General features: G+C 35.1%; 3 protein-coding genes across 3 annotated transcripts; 1 reads left to right on the top strand and 2 right to left on the bottom strand.

Moving 5' to 3' along the window:
- Positions 1 to 3,531: 3,531 nt before the first annotated feature.
- LOC143583670 (uncharacterized) lies at positions 3,532 to 7,029 on the bottom strand. Its single transcript, XM_077065912.1, has 4 exons — positions 6,631 to 7,029; positions 4,189 to 4,363; positions 3,843 to 4,120; positions 3,532 to 3,771 (listed from the first exon to the last, which is right to left on the bottom strand). The coding sequence occupies exons 1-4, from the start codon at positions 7,027 to 7,029 to the stop codon at positions 3,664 to 3,666; spliced, it is 960 nt and encodes a 319-aa protein (XP_076922027.1). The 3' UTR covers positions 3,532 to 3,663.
- A 2,444-nt stretch (positions 7,030 to 9,473) lies between these two features.
- Positions 9,474 to 11,583, top strand: LOC143583669 (cystinosin homolog). The gene is made up of 7 exons (XM_077065911.1): positions 9,474 to 9,630; positions 9,787 to 9,919; positions 10,027 to 10,116; positions 10,782 to 10,906; positions 10,983 to 11,143; positions 11,225 to 11,274; positions 11,383 to 11,583. The coding sequence occupies exons 1-7, from the start codon at positions 9,512 to 9,514 to the stop codon at positions 11,512 to 11,514; spliced, it is 810 nt and encodes a 269-aa protein (XP_076922026.1). The 5' UTR covers positions 9,474 to 9,511; the 3' UTR covers positions 11,515 to 11,583.
- A 257-nt stretch (positions 11,584 to 11,840) lies between these two features.
- On the bottom strand, positions 11,841 to 14,603 carry LOC143583676 (uncharacterized). Its single transcript, XM_077065917.1, has 6 exons — positions 14,517 to 14,603; positions 13,133 to 13,444; positions 12,809 to 13,036; positions 12,208 to 12,269; positions 12,059 to 12,133; positions 11,841 to 11,989 (listed from the first exon to the last, which is right to left on the bottom strand). Exons 1-6 carry the CDS (start codon positions 14,589 to 14,591, stop codon positions 11,878 to 11,880), a joined length of 864 nt encoding a protein of 287 aa, XP_076922032.1. The 5' UTR covers positions 14,592 to 14,603; the 3' UTR covers positions 11,841 to 11,877.
- Positions 14,604 to 15,565: the final 962 nt, after the last annotated feature.

The following is a 15,565-nucleotide window of genomic DNA, read 5'->3' as shown; positions in this document are numbered from 1 at the left end:
GGAAAGGGTTCTGTGGCAATGCTCGCTATAAATTTTGATTTTTCGGCAAAAGCCGCGAGGCGATATGGTTTGGTAAAGTCTCGTTCAGCATTGCTATGGTACTCGGTGTGGCGGACGGTGTCATGCGGACGACTACTTCTCGCCTGGGAACTCATCCTACTATCCCCGGTATACATATTGTAATCTCCCAGGTGGTAAGATGAATCGTAACTATCAAACTCGTCCAAATAAGATGGTATCCGCATGTCTATGCGAGGACGAGGGCGTAGCCTTGGTAACTCACCAAACTCCGGCTCCGCCTGTTGGTTGTAACGAATTTGACTTCCTCGCACTATTGGTGGAGAGGAAGGAGATCCTCTAGGGGATTCCTCATAATCCAAAGTGCGAGCGTGAAATCTTTCATTACGTTTTCTTCGCTCGTATTCAACCACCAAATTTTGTTGTTGCATGCGGAGCCACTCTTCAGGAGTTAATGCTCCTCTGGATCTAGAATTACGTTGGTGAGATCTCGCGATGTCAGAATCGCCTGAATCATTTTCCAGATCCAATTATGGCCGTTTCCGGCGAGTCTCATCCGTAATTCGTTTTTGACCCAAATTAGAACCTTCCGGTGCCAAGGCACGTCCCATGTTTATGGGAGTGGGATCGGTTGGTGCTGTAACATTTTCTAGGGAAACCCCCCCCCCCCCCCCAAGTGTTACCTCAGTGATTCGTGACCCCGGAGCAGTGACACGTTCAAGAGCACGGCCACCCGGAGTCGTGATACGTGCAAAAACACTAATACCCGGAGGTGCTTCTGTGTTAGTTACACGTGAATCGGGTGCAGCAGTTCCCATCGGCCCTTCAGGAAGTTTACTCATATCAAACGAACCAAAAACCGACAGAGACAAAATTATGCAGTTCTAACACCAACACGGATGGCGCCAATGAAGAAACACGGATTCAATCCCCGAGTATGGGTCCTGGATCCAATGAGTCCACAGGGTAAGATACGATAATTACTACCAATGATATGAGTGTGACTTCACAAAGTCCAATGACCGGAACCTGCAAAACAGACACCGCGAGTCTCATTACAGGAAGGACAAGAGGGGGGTCTTCCTGTAACCACCATCCGGCGTGAGAATCAGTAACGTTCGTAAATGGAGAAAATACTGAAGTAAACAGACTAAGTGTAGTCAGAATGCCAGTGAGTGAATGAATACCTCATACCGTTTGACAAGGTATTTATAGCCGAAGGATGTAGAAAGGTGATTGGGCCATCTGTCCTCTTCCAAAAGATCTTTGATAACTGCCTGGACGCGTGTCCTCTTGTGATAGGTTGAGCTATACGTCCCATGTGCATGGGTATAACAACCTGGACACGCGTCGCCCAATGATAGGATAGATTGCACCTTGGCCATGTGCACGGTTGTAACAAACTGGCCAGATGTCCTTTATTTATTGGTTGTTCAGTCACGTATTCCCCAAGTAAGAATCATGAACCTTCTTCTAGAGAGTATTTGAGTGATGACAGCTGTCCCGCTGGCATTGCCTTCCGGATGTTTAGGCGGACAGATATCCTATCCTGCGGATGACTTTTGAGGATGCCAGGATGCTTCCGCGTGTGTTATGAGGACGTTCCTCCTCATTCGTGATATGCGGGTGGTCCATGTGTTCCGCGGGTGGTTTACAAGAGGATTCTCTGTGACCCGCGGGTGGTACTTAATGGTATTTGGGTCTTTTTAGTACCATACCTCTACAGACGGTTTCATATAGCAATTTTTATATCTAACTGATAGATTTTATCATAAGTACTATCTATACCGGTGGTCATTATGATGATGTCTACTGCTTTTTCGTATATGTTGAATTCCTTGACTACACGAGGAATGCTCAACACATTATGTTCGTGTTCATGTGTTTTCGGATATAATGCATCAAACTTGCTCAAATAGTTGAATAAGGTGAACTGTGTCTGTTCATATTTAAATTTTAATAAATATTTCTAATACGATGCGGCATGCCAAAGTTACGCAATACTAACAATTCTTAATATTACCCAAAAACCAGATTATATGTTTGTTTGAACATATAATCTTTGTTATAACTAGTTTGATTGAACTTTCATTATATGTTTTGAGACTAATAGGCCACTGTATATCTTGAAATTTTGTCAGTTTAGCCATTTTGTTTTACAAGTTTTGCAGGTTTACAAGCTTGCCAGTTTGTATACTTACAATATTTCGTGTTGACAAGATTGCGAGTTTTTGGGTTTTACAAGTTTACATGTTTACATGTTGCCAAGTTTAGTTATTCAGATTTCTCTATTTTAAGTTTGATAGATTTATAAGATTATTTGTTAGTGGAGTTGACAAGTGTGTTATGTTTATACTTTTCAATTGGACTCGTACCCGAGCATACAGGTACCAATACCATTACCGGCATTGATTTTCAATATCGTATTACTGTTACGATAGTGCTCTGATATTGTTATGACATTGTTCTAACATCGTTACCAACACCGTTAACTAAGGTTAGTTCAATGGGTATTTTTCATATGGTGCATACTGCTCTATTCCTAAGTTCATGTTTCTGATTTTCAATTCTACTATCACTGTTGTTTTTGCTATCCGCTCATAAGGTAATATACCTAGACGTACTTCGTTACTTTCTTATAGACAATGTTATCAAGGCTACACAAGAGGGTTATGAAGAGTATTAGGGAAACTGGGAAAGTGATAATACTTTAAATGTAACGGTAAGTCATTAAGACTATATAATTCAAATACTTACGCAATGTTCGGTAATACTAACACATTAGCATATCTATGTTGTGATGTTTACAACGCATAAAATGACAACATTTTGATGATTTCTCAAATTGGAATCATGGTGTTGGCATTGTCACTTTGATAAAGATATGTGCAATTCCATAACTAGACATCATCAATGTATGACTCCTACACTAGGATTATACTATAGACAAGTGGGTAGCAATGGGCAATCATGTCATTTGAGTTTATATAGATTCTTAACACTCCTAACTCTCAACTGCAAATCCAACCAAAACATTTCATATACTCTACGCCACCAACACTCGAACCTTTCCATCAAATCTATGCCATGAAGTTGTCACTATTAGTATCGGTATGGTTCTTGGTGTGTTTTCAAGTCGGAGCAATAACGGATTCACCGATTCTTATCAATCTTCAACAAATCCAACCCTTAGACTACATTCTTGTAACAGGTGATGCTTAAATTTCAAAACTTGTTATATAACTTATATGCGGTATTCACTAAATCATCAAAATGGTTTTCGTAGGATGCAGCAGTGACTGCGATATATCTTGTTGCTACTGTGATATCAAGAAACAACCACCTATTTGCTTACAATGTTGTGAGGATGAAGAACCTTAAACTGCGGTTTAGCATCTAAAAAAACAAAAGTTTCTAAATATTCATTTTTCAAGCAAGAAGCTATTCATTGTGTTGATTATTCTAAAAATTTAACACATACAGAAGACATAAAGATGAGGATACAAATGTGATTAATGATACGATTGTTTACCTCTTATTAGTCGATGCTTAGTATTAACTTTTAACACCTATGAAGAAACGATAATGGCAAAACAACATTGATAAAGCCGAGCCAAGGGCAAAATGGTAATTCTACACGCCACTTCAAAACTTTTTTGTGAGACCAAGAAAAACCGTAGCAGATGATATTTGCACTTTAAGGTCTGCAACATCAAGATCGTGACCGCCTTCTACCAGACCCCACTTATCCACCTGCAAAAGATTTTTAATAAAAATAAAATCAGATTATATTTATCTGTAACATGTCTAAATGAAACACAAACCTGCATATCTTCTTCAAGTCTAATTAACTCAATCGCTTCCTCAATTTGAAGTCTCCCGCGAAATAATGCAATTGAAATTACTAACGAGTGTGATGCGGATGCAAGTGCATCAATGGCTGCGAGTTCATTATCATTCATCTTCTTAAGAACGTTTTCAATGGCAGTTACAAGGCCGTCTTCTTGCTTCCCGCCAAAAAAGCTGGAATATACAACGGGCTTAAAACCAAACTCTGATTCTACCCATTTAAGCAGAGGATCAATCTTCTTCACTTGCAATTCTACAAATTCAAATATTCTAAAAGTTAATATTAAAAAACTTAATGAGTTTATGTAATGTGCTGCATACCATGGACGCCACTCGTCAGAACATTATCATCAGGAGCGCGACAAAAGACCAAATCTTGATTAAACCTTGACATTAAATTATCAATAATCTTTGGACGAGTGAGGGGAACTCTCTCCAAAGCCGTACATGCAAGTTTCATTAAAGGCATTGTAAATGGCCTGATTCCATCTGCAAGCTACAACCAACAAAAAAACCAACTGATTGTGAATTGAACTATCATCTGAACATGCAAAGAGCTAGCATTTTAGGGTTAAGCGAGTCACTTCTTAACTTAAAGTAAGATTTTGGATCTAACATATGCTCGTATTTGTATGATAATCGCGAAATTTGAAGCAAGGAGGGGATTTTACAAGTGTAACTCATGAAATACAACAATCAAGCAAAACTATGATCATTTAACGGCATAGAATGATGAATATAGTAATCAATTTGAGAGAGGATCTAGTTATGGCCAATTTTGTCCAAAGCCCTTCGGGCGAGCGCCTAGGCCTTTGGGCGAGGCACAGGGAAAATACCTTGCTGCCATCCAGGCGACCCGGCAGGTGGCAACCTCTGGGTAAGATTCCAACCAAATTTGGTCAGATTCTGGTAAGATTCCGGCCAATTGCTGAGTATTTTGGTATAATTCTACAAATTCCAGGCAAATTGGTGTAAACATCCAATAATGGCATTGAACCATTGTAGACTATCCCTATATAAGCCTATAAAAAAACCCCCAAAAATCATATGTTTATTATAAACAAGCCGAGCCAAGCCCGAGCTTGACTAGGCTCGAGCTCGGCTCATTTTGACTTACGAGAGCTCCAGCTCGGCTTGTGACTTGATTTTTTCAAGCCCAGGCTTAGCTTGTTTACTATTTATTAATTGATTTATATACTTTTAAGTCCTACTTATATATATTTTGTAAAAGAACCTTAAACGGGCCTAAGCTTGGCTTGAGTAGTACCTTAAATGAACCAAAGCTCGGCTGTGTAGTGTGAAATTATCACATAGAACTAAAGAAGTCTAAAAGAGAAATAACTTATAAATACACAATACTCGTTAAGGCTCGACGAGCCTAAACAAGCTCCCCATGCAATGCTTGAGTTCAAGCTCAATAACTAAACGAGCTTTATTTGAGGCTCGAGCTCAAAAAAGCTCAGATCATTTGGAGTCTTTATCTATCCGAGCCCAAGTAGCTCGCGAGCGGCTCGGTTATAATGGCAAAATTAAGATCATTCAACAACAGAGGATGATAAACTCAGTAATCAATTCAAGAGATGGTCTAATTAGGGCTCATATGTGCATGATAATCACAAGATTTAAATTTTTAAGTAAGCAGAGAAATTTGTCATTTTACAGGTGTAACTCATGAAATACAACAACAATAAAGCAAAATTAAGTAATTAATAAAATTATATACAATTTTATCCATTTTATATATATTTTAAGAAAAACCTTAAGCGAGCCTAAGCTCGGCCCAACCTCGTGTAGTACCTTAAAGTCTTAAACGAGCCAACGCTCTTCTAGACCTCGTCTGTGTAGTGTAAAACTATCACTTAGAAGTCCAAAAGAGAGAACACTTAAAAGATACACAATATTCGTTAAGGCTCGACGAGCCTAAACAAGCTTCCAATGCATTGCTCGAGCTCAGACTCAATAACTAAACGAGCTTTATTGAAGCTCGAGCTCAAAAAATCTCAGCTTGTTTCAATCTGTTTATCGATCCGATTGTCATTTTACAGGTATAATTCATGAAATACAACATTAATCAAGCAAAAATTAGGATCATTCAACAACAGATAATAATAATAATAATAATAATAATAATAATAAATTCAGTAATCAATTTAAGAAATGATCTAACTAGAGCTCCTATGTGCATTTTAAGGCTATATTTAAATTAACCAAAACTAAGTAAAATGAAGCAATAAACTAAAATTAGGAGAAACGTGAATTGAACTAAAAATCCAAAAGAGATAAAACTTAAAAAAATACACAAAGCTCAATAACTAAACAAGCTTAATTTGAGACTCGACCTCAAAAAAAGTCAGCTCACTTCCAGCTTTTTATCGATCCGAGTATATGCTATGCGCAATAATTGCAAGATGTAAACTAATTCATTCAACCACAAATAATAACAACAATAACAATAATAATAATAATAATAATAACGATAAAATCAGTAATCAATCAATTTAAGAAATGATCTAACTAGGGCTCCTATGTGCATTCCAATGACTATATTCAAATTAACCAAAACTAAGTAAAACTAAACGAGCTTAATTTGAGACTCGAGCTCAAAAAAACTCAGCTCGTTTCGAGCTTTTTATCAATCCGAGTTCAAATAAATTCAGTAATCAATCAACTCATAGGGCTCCTATGTGCAGTCTAAGGCTATATTCAAATTAACCGAAACTAAGTAAAATGAATCAATAAAATTAGGAGAAACGTGAACTGAACCTGATAATCCCACTCGGCCGCGATCGCGTAGGCGAGCGGGAGAGTCGGACACTTAAGAGGCCTTTTGGAAGGCGTCTTAAGTGTCCGGTAATCAAGCATAACGGACCAGCCAACTCCGTCGTCAGCAGGTCTGGTAGTAACTTGCTTATAAAACCTCTTGCCGACAATTGAACCAGTCATGAATGACATAGGCATGGTGACTGACGTGGACGGTGCAGGTTTACGTGCCTTGATGTATATGTCATCATCTCCGGTGGTGGTGACGTCATTCTGATCGGAAGAGAAGGTGAAGGAGGATGACGTGGCGGTGGCGGTGGCGGTGGTAGATAAGGATCGGATTATTGGATAGTTATTAGGGTTTATGGAATTGAGGGTTTTCCTGATAATAGCAGTCGCCATAGATGCAAATGATGGAAGAATTGTAAGAAGTTTTATGTTTGTTTGTTAGATAAATGGACGAACACCAACGTGAACGGAGCTCCCGTTTGTTTAATTATGTTTGTGTGCGTTCGGTAATCTGTTCACAAACATTCGTTCATGTTTGTTTGTATACGATATTCTTTAATTTACTATCTCTAACATAAAATAAGAAATTAATATTCTCACATCGATTTGCATTGTTCGCATTTTCTTTCTCGTTCCTATTAATGAATACATTGATCTCGATCTCTAGGCTCCGCCGATTTTATTTGGGTTCGTGAACACATTCATTTCCTTAATGAACAAACACGAACATAAATTCCCATTTGGTAAACGTTCATGAACAAATTATTTCCTTAAACAACGAACATAAATTAGGCATTGTTCGTGTTCATTTGGTTTGTTTACAGCCCTACAAATCAGAATGGCGCAGGAGAAATATGGTTAGCAGTGGCTTCTGGATTTGAATGTTATTATGGACTAAAGAGTGTGTATGGTTCTATTCGGTTCGGTTAATAGCCTCAACCAAATTAATCAATTGGTTTTCGGTTATCCGTTCGGTTAATACCCAAAATCAAATTAGGGCTAAAAATTTTACTTATAAATACATGATTTATATGAATACATGAAATTGTAGTATACCGCCGACCATGTTGACTTTATGGGTGTCATGCCCGCTTCGTGGTGCCATTACACAAATGGTCTAAGAGCAAATGACCATTTTTTTTATAATGGTTTGGTTTGGTTTGGTTTTGTTTCTATTAACCAGGTTTTTAATTCATCACATGCATGTTTAATTATAGAGCTCTTCTTTTTTCTCTAACACGCATGAACAAGCGTGCAACCCCCGCCTTTTCTTTTTTGTCACATATCAGAGCCAATAGCAATGCATCGCTAAGGTTTTGTGGATGCTAGAATGAATATGGAAACTGAGTATTGGTTGTATTGCTCGAAGCAATAGTGAGTGTTTGGTTATGGTGGTCGAAGAAAGTAGGTTGCTAACTATGCAATGGTTTTCAAGATTATTTATGGTTGCTTGTTTCCCCGTAACTTAGAGATGGAAAAAAATGTAATGTGGTGGAGAAGGTTTTAATTTTATACTGATGAAAACGTAGTGATTGAGGGCGTTGGAACTTGTCGAAAATTATGAACCTTCAAAGAAAAATAAAAATGGAGATGGTGATGGACGAGGAAGAAGGAGGGGGGGGGGGGGTGTTCAGTTCTATATGTTTTCTTTATTTCAAAAGTACATTTATTTTATATAATAAAGGTATTTTATTCCTTTCATAAAAAGTTAGCACATAAAACTTTATATATGCATTTCAATAACTACTTGCGTTATGTTTGTGTGAATACTATAATATAAGTATTAATTATTAAACTCGTAAATTTTCAAATTTAGCAATTAAAAGCAAACAATAACACGACTTATACCCTTATACCGTATTCCTTCAATGACACGACTCGTGTCACATGCGTCTTCTGATAAACACGTACTTTCCAAATGTTAGTAACTCCATAAACAAATTATTTGCTAACCTATTTACAATAATTTTAAAACATTACTTTAATAGGATACGTTTAAATACCACTAAAATCATACCATATTGCATATACCACTCATACCATTTACCTTATATTCCTTCAATCGTATTTACATACAGACACGTCATCTGATTTCTTAAAAACGTCATTTCAAAGTGTTAGTAACTCCGTAAGTAAATTATTCGCTAACCCTTTTATAACAAAAACATTTATTACAAATTTGAAACATTACTTTAAATGCAATACATTTACATACCACTAACATCAATCATTATATCATTATTATCAATTTATAATATATTATATTGCATTATATATTATTACATTATATTAAAATTTAATTTACTTTACATTATTTTATTTTACTTTATTTTATTTCACATTTACTACAAGATGTACAAATCCACTCCAAGCAACTTAATTCACAACACAAAACTGACCAGGTTCATAATATTCAATGAACATAACAAACTAATTTATACATATTAAATCATAATAAAACTATATTAGAAAATAATACAAATCATTATAAAATATAAATTAAACAACAAAACATTAAAACCAAAACTTAAATAAACCCTTATAAAACGATCTTAAACCTCCAATATGTAAAAATATATATTTACAAGAATTTAAAATAAATAAAGTAATCAACCCACGTAAAACACTGAGATAAAACTAGTTATATTATATTACGTTATATTATATCATTTTATTTTCTTTCGCATTTAATACAAGATATACATCCACCCCAAGCAACTTAATTCCCAAAAATAAAAAAATGACCATGTTCATAAAATATTAAAGTTGGCGCTAAATGACATCACTTATACCACTTGAGCTCCCACTATGATAGTGCACATAAATACCAGGACATCCTGATATTTTGATCAACAGTTCAAGTTGCTAGTAGAGAATGGATTCATGGAACTCAACCGCGCTCAAGGCCTTGTCGAATGTCTTCGGATGGATCGCGTTTTGCGCCTGGTCCATCAGCTTCTATCCCCAAGTCATTTTAAACTTCAAGCGAAAAAGGCAACCATTATTATTATTATCATTATTATTATTCATCGTACGCAGTAAATCACAGCAATAGCACAACAAAGATATTATTATTATTATTATTATTATTATTATTATTATTAAACATGAGTTGATTTCAAGTTTTGACACCGAATTGGCGAATTGCAGCGTTGTGGGGCTGAATTTTGATTTTGTTGTGTTGAATTTGACGAAGCATTCGTCATATCTCATATACAATGCATCCGTGTTCTTTAGCTCAACGGTTCAACGACAGTATCATAAAAAATATGGATCCAATCAGGTTCTATTTGTTTCTTTAGTTAGTTGTTATTATGTAAATAGTTTGTTAAAGTTTGTTAAAGTTGGTTAGAGTTTGTTAGAAAGTTGTTTGCATATTATCAATGGCAGATGATACCAGTAGCTGCTAATGATGTTGCTTTCTCTACTCACGCGGTTCTGCTAACTGCATTTACGTTGTTTCAGATCGCCATTTATGAAGTAAGTATAATATAACCATCTTTATAGTTAATATAGGTGTAGGATCTTCATACACCATGCATCATGAATCTTCACACACCACTTTTCGCCTATATGGGCCGCAGGGCCGGCCCTGAGAATTCACGTACCCCGGCCAAGCTGAAAAAAATGTGCTCTTTTAAGTCTTAACGAACTAAATAATGTAAAGTTGTAAACGGTTATTTTTAAACGACGATTAAAGTTATAGCAATAAACATAACAATTAGCAAAATCATTATATTAATTGAGGTTATGACTTAAATAGATTATAAAGTTTTTGGGTATTATAAAATCACAGGCTTATAAAAGTTCGGGTATTCTAAATAATATATATATATATAATATTGGAATTTTTTTAAATTATCCGTGCCCCTGAAAAGCACGTGCCCCCGCTGGACACCCACATTGTCCACCCTCAAAGCCTCCCCTGACGAGCCGTATAGGACCTGAGTTGTGCCAGTTTGTATCAGGCTCTATACGAGCTGAAAAAAGCTGTATTTCCCCCTTTGTACACTTGTCAGCCATGTGTGGCCTATACGGCTCGTATAGGCCTGTACGAGTCAGCATGAAGGTGGTGTATGAATATCACATCCCTTAATATATCATGCTCTAGATGAAGATTAATCGTTTATTTTATAATTATGAAGCGTGGAAATCAAAAGGTCACGAAGATTACTATGGCCATAGTTTTAGCAGCGTGGTCGGCTGTTGCGATTTGTGTTTTTATAGCCATACCAAAACATTGGTGGTTGTGGCTCGTCTCGTGCTTTAGGTAATATTCATTATTCGACTACAAATTTGTTAGTTATGAGAATATGAATTATAATGACATAGTATATTTATTACAGCATGTTGCAGGTTTTCATGACCGTCATCAAGTATATACCGCAGGTAATTATGAACTTTAAAAGGAAGAGCACAACTGGATTCAGCATCGGTAACATATTGCTTGATTTACTCGGTGGGTTGACCAATTATGGTCAAATGGCGGTCCAATCTATCGACCAACGTATGTTATATTTTTTTTCAAAATTTTATATTATGTTAGCATGAATTATGAACCAAGATTATGTTTCGACATGTGGTGTAGATTCGGGGGTGAATTTCTATGGAAATATAGGCAAAACATTGCTTTCTTTGGTATGTATCATGTATACCTAAAACATATTATATCATGTTAACATTTTAAAAATCAAAAAAAAAAATAAAACTATATCATAAGTGTAACTGCTAATTCTATGTTTGCAGGCGTCTATATTATTCGACTTGGTGTTTATCGTGCAACATTATTTGTTATATCCTGGGAAGAAAGCCGAGAGATCTCCAAGTCTTGATCAAGTAAACCATGAGTCTAATGTTATATCGTCACATCATGTTTAACATCATTTTGTCGGTAAATCTTCTGTTATCTGTATACCATTATGTACTTGAATGCATACACATACATCCGTTAAACTAATAGACATATGTTTCTATATATATATATATGACAGTTTGGTACTTGTTTGAACTACAATGAACATGTAAATAAATATATATAGACATGTTTTCATGACTCATAATACTAGTCAGGCAAAGTTAGAGCTTTAAAACAAAAGTTTTAGTTTGAATAATTCTTAAACCGAGCTTTCTGGTGCACGATTTGTGGTTTCTTCTCGTTAAATTTCTCCTCGAGCTTCTGAAAATGAGTAATTAATATAATTAATAAATACTTAAATAGAAACTATTCGACACGAAAATGTATTAGTTTCTTGCCTGTTTTCTTCGTGCAGCTCGATCCTCTGTCCTCAACACGAAGGGAGACGATATAGTTGGAGATTCTAATTTGCTTTTGTAAGCAGTAAACGACTTCGAACTATTCAATAAAAGTTGTAGATTTTCAATAAATAATAGATAAAACATATAAATATTTATTCAAACTTACACTGCTGATAAAATGTGCCATTTCGGGCCAGTCGATTTCGTTCCAACAACTGTAGGATGAGCAGGTGTTTCAATCCTTCAAGATGCATAAAAAAACATCAAGATTATATTCCTTAATATATTATTAAAATTTTATAAAACATTTTTTACCTTCTATTTACTGAAAGGGTTGCTAAAGGCTGCTTATTATTATTTACCCCATTCACAAATGCCTATAACAAAACCAAATACAATCTTAAGCTGTCTAAATTAGAAAAATGACATAATAACCTATACGATAAAAATAAATAAATAAAGACAGATTACAAATTTTGTCCTTTAAACATACATGATTTACGAATCAGGTTTTTAAAAATATTTTACTTTCAGGCGGTGTCCTTTACATGCTATGTTTATATGATATTCGTCTTTTAAGCTAACTGTCATCCAATTCATCTGTTAAGTTGATGCACGTGAGTAACATGCAGACATGTTAAAGATATTTGGGTGTGATTGATCTGGTGGTTTATCGTGGTTTAAGAGAGAGAGGAGGGATAATTGACATGTTAAAAGACCAAAAAGCCCTCACATGTTACTCACGTGCATCATCTTAACGTAGGAATTGGATGAGAGTTAGCTTAAAGGACGAAAATCAAATAAACATAGCATGTAAAGGACACCGCCTAAAAGTAAACACTTTAAAGAACCTGATTTGTAAATCATGTATGTTTAAAGGACAAAATTTGTATTTCTGTCATAAATAAAAAATCACCTTAGCAGGGGTTTTCATAGACGTTACATCACGTTTAGGGGTTGAATAAACACTTGAAGTAGATTTTGTCATTTGGGTTTTTCGGCAAGATTCTTTTACAAAACTAGAATTCATTAACACCTTCAATGATTTTGGAGCCAAACTCCTTTTATCAATGTAACCGTTCGTTGTAACGTTTTTGGTTTTCAGAGTTGTAATATCGTCATTTCGGTGACACACAGTTTTCGACTGTAACACAGTAGAAAATTTAAATGTTACCAAATATGGTTAGCAATTTAGCATAACAAAATAAAATTAAAACAATTATAGTAATAAAAGTAGTACCTTTAACAAAGGTCTCTTCATTAGAGACACCTTAATATTATTAATATCTGCATCTACTATGTTATTTTTAAGTGACAAATCAGCAACCTTACTAGCAACTTGGTGAGCGTCAGCTGCAGCCGCCTTTTCTTGCTCTAGTAAGGCGGCTGCAGCGGCTTTTTGGGCTGCAAGTTTCTTGTAATAAGCATCAAAGAAAGCTTTCTTCTCAGCAACAGATCCAGGCTGAGTGTAACTCTTGGCTTCTTCAACATAACATTTTTTAGAAACATTTGACCATTTTTCACAGCCTAATGAATCTGACATCAACTTAATCTGAAAGATTGAAATATGAAAAAAAAAAAAAAAAGGTTTAGACTTTTGTACATTAATATCAAGTGAACGGTCATGTTCGCGGGTTGGCGGGTCCATTCCTACACGAACCCAAAATTTTGACACGAATCTGAAAATCATGTAAGACACATGAACCTAAGCACGACCCGTCTGACCCGAAAACTATTTATTTCTTATTGTTTTGACATATTAATATTTTAAATTCACATTTTAATGACTACACATAAAGTTTATATAAAACTACTACATTTTAATTTATAAAATATTATGCCAATTTCCGTTTTAGTTTTAAATTTTTACATAACACACCCAACCAATTTAATTTATTACATAAAACACATTTTTAAAAAATTAAAATAAAAAAATGGGTTAAACAGGTCAACCCAAGACGCCGTCAGATTGATCTAAACCCGACCCGTTTAGTCAAACGGGCTGACAAGTTCGACCAGAAACTGACCCAGACCTGCTAATTTCATGTCGTGTCAGAAATTCACTCCCCTAGAGGAAATAAAAAATATATGGTTTCGAGTTTTATGTGAAACTTGAACGCATTGAAGCATTTCATTGAATAGCGCTCAAGGTACATGAACATTAATGAACCCGAAAATCATGTAAGACACATGAACGTGAACACGACTCGTTGACCCGAAAAACTATTTATTTCTTATTGTTTTGACATATTAATACTTCAAATTCACATTTTAATAACAACAAATATAAAAGTTATAAAACTACTACATTTTAATGTATAAAATATTATGCCAATTTCCTTTTTAGTTATAATGTTTTTACATAACACACCCAACCAATTTAATTTATTACATAAAACACATTTTTTAAAATTAAAAAAAAAATGGGTTAAACAGGTCAACCCAAGAACCTGTCATGTTGATCCAAACCCGACCCGTTTAGTAATGTCGTGCCAGAAATTCAGACCCCTAGAGGAAATAAAAAAAATATACGGTTTCGAGTTATATGTGAATTTGAACACATTAGAGCATTTCAATATTTCATTGAATGGTGCTCAAGGTACATGAACATTAATGAGACTTACCTTATCGTCGGGTTGACGAGGTACGCGAGTGTCGTTGTAGGAGAAAGAACGTATGAGATAGGATGGTTGTCCCATGACTAGTACAAATGACAAAATGTACACAGTAGAAAACAAACAAACTAGAAGTAGTTAGTTTATATATATGGAAAAAGATATGGTTTTTGTCACAAGTTGGTTATATAAATTACTTTTGCTGCAATAATTTGAATTTCAAATGCAAATGGAAAAGGTTAAAGTAAGCGTTACAGAAAAAGTGCATGATGGTTCATTCTTTTTCATGCTGCAACTTTGGACCACTGCTTTAAAAAACTAAACAAATTAATTAATTGACTTTTGGTTTTATTTTATTTTATTAAGTGCTGAGGTACGTGGCACCATACTGGTTAGCTTGGTACCGGTACCATAATGCACTAATTCTGAAAACCTCAAAAGTGAGTCTTGAATTGGTACCGAAAATACCCGATACCATTTGCTCATCTTTTAGGGATGTAAGTTGACCGGACGTCCGTTTGACTGAAAATTCGTTTATATTCGTCTTTTTAATAAACGAACCGAACATGAACAAAAAAGTTTTGTTTGGTAAGCTTAACAGACTCACCTTTTCCATTTATGGGGGTGGGGGACGGTGTTCCTGTTTTCTCCCGAATCCAAACTACCCACTTTCTTTCCCGGATAACTGATTCCTAATCACTTTTGTAAGTTTTTTTTAACAACAAAAATATATTAACTAAAAATGTTACTTGTTAGAATTTATAAAAAAAGCTAACCAAACAACCAAATGACGGGAATACATGAAAGTAGAAGGTTTTGAAGCTACTCGGTTCAAGATATGTTACCCTTTTTATTTCTTTTTACAATTCAAATAAACTAAAAATGTAAAATAAAATTAAAATATTAGCTTCGTCTTCAAGTCGTTGGCTTTAAAATTGCTTTGTTTCTAACCTTCCAAATCACCCACTAAGTAGTAAAGAGAATTCCTTCCACGAGTGATTTCTTTTTCTTTATTAAATGATTTTGATCCATTTAGGTTTAGATTTTTTTTGTTTCCA

This window comes from Bidens hawaiensis, unplaced genomic scaffold, assembly GCF_021521415.1.
Source record: "Bidens hawaiensis isolate Kalapana, Puna unplaced genomic scaffold, B.hawaiensis_p1.1 tig00032489_1, whole genome shotgun sequence".
NCBI classification, from domain to species: Eukaryota; Viridiplantae; Streptophyta; class Magnoliopsida; order Asterales; family Asteraceae; genus Bidens; species Bidens hawaiensis.
This window is presented reverse-complemented; position numbering and strand designations above follow the sequence as displayed.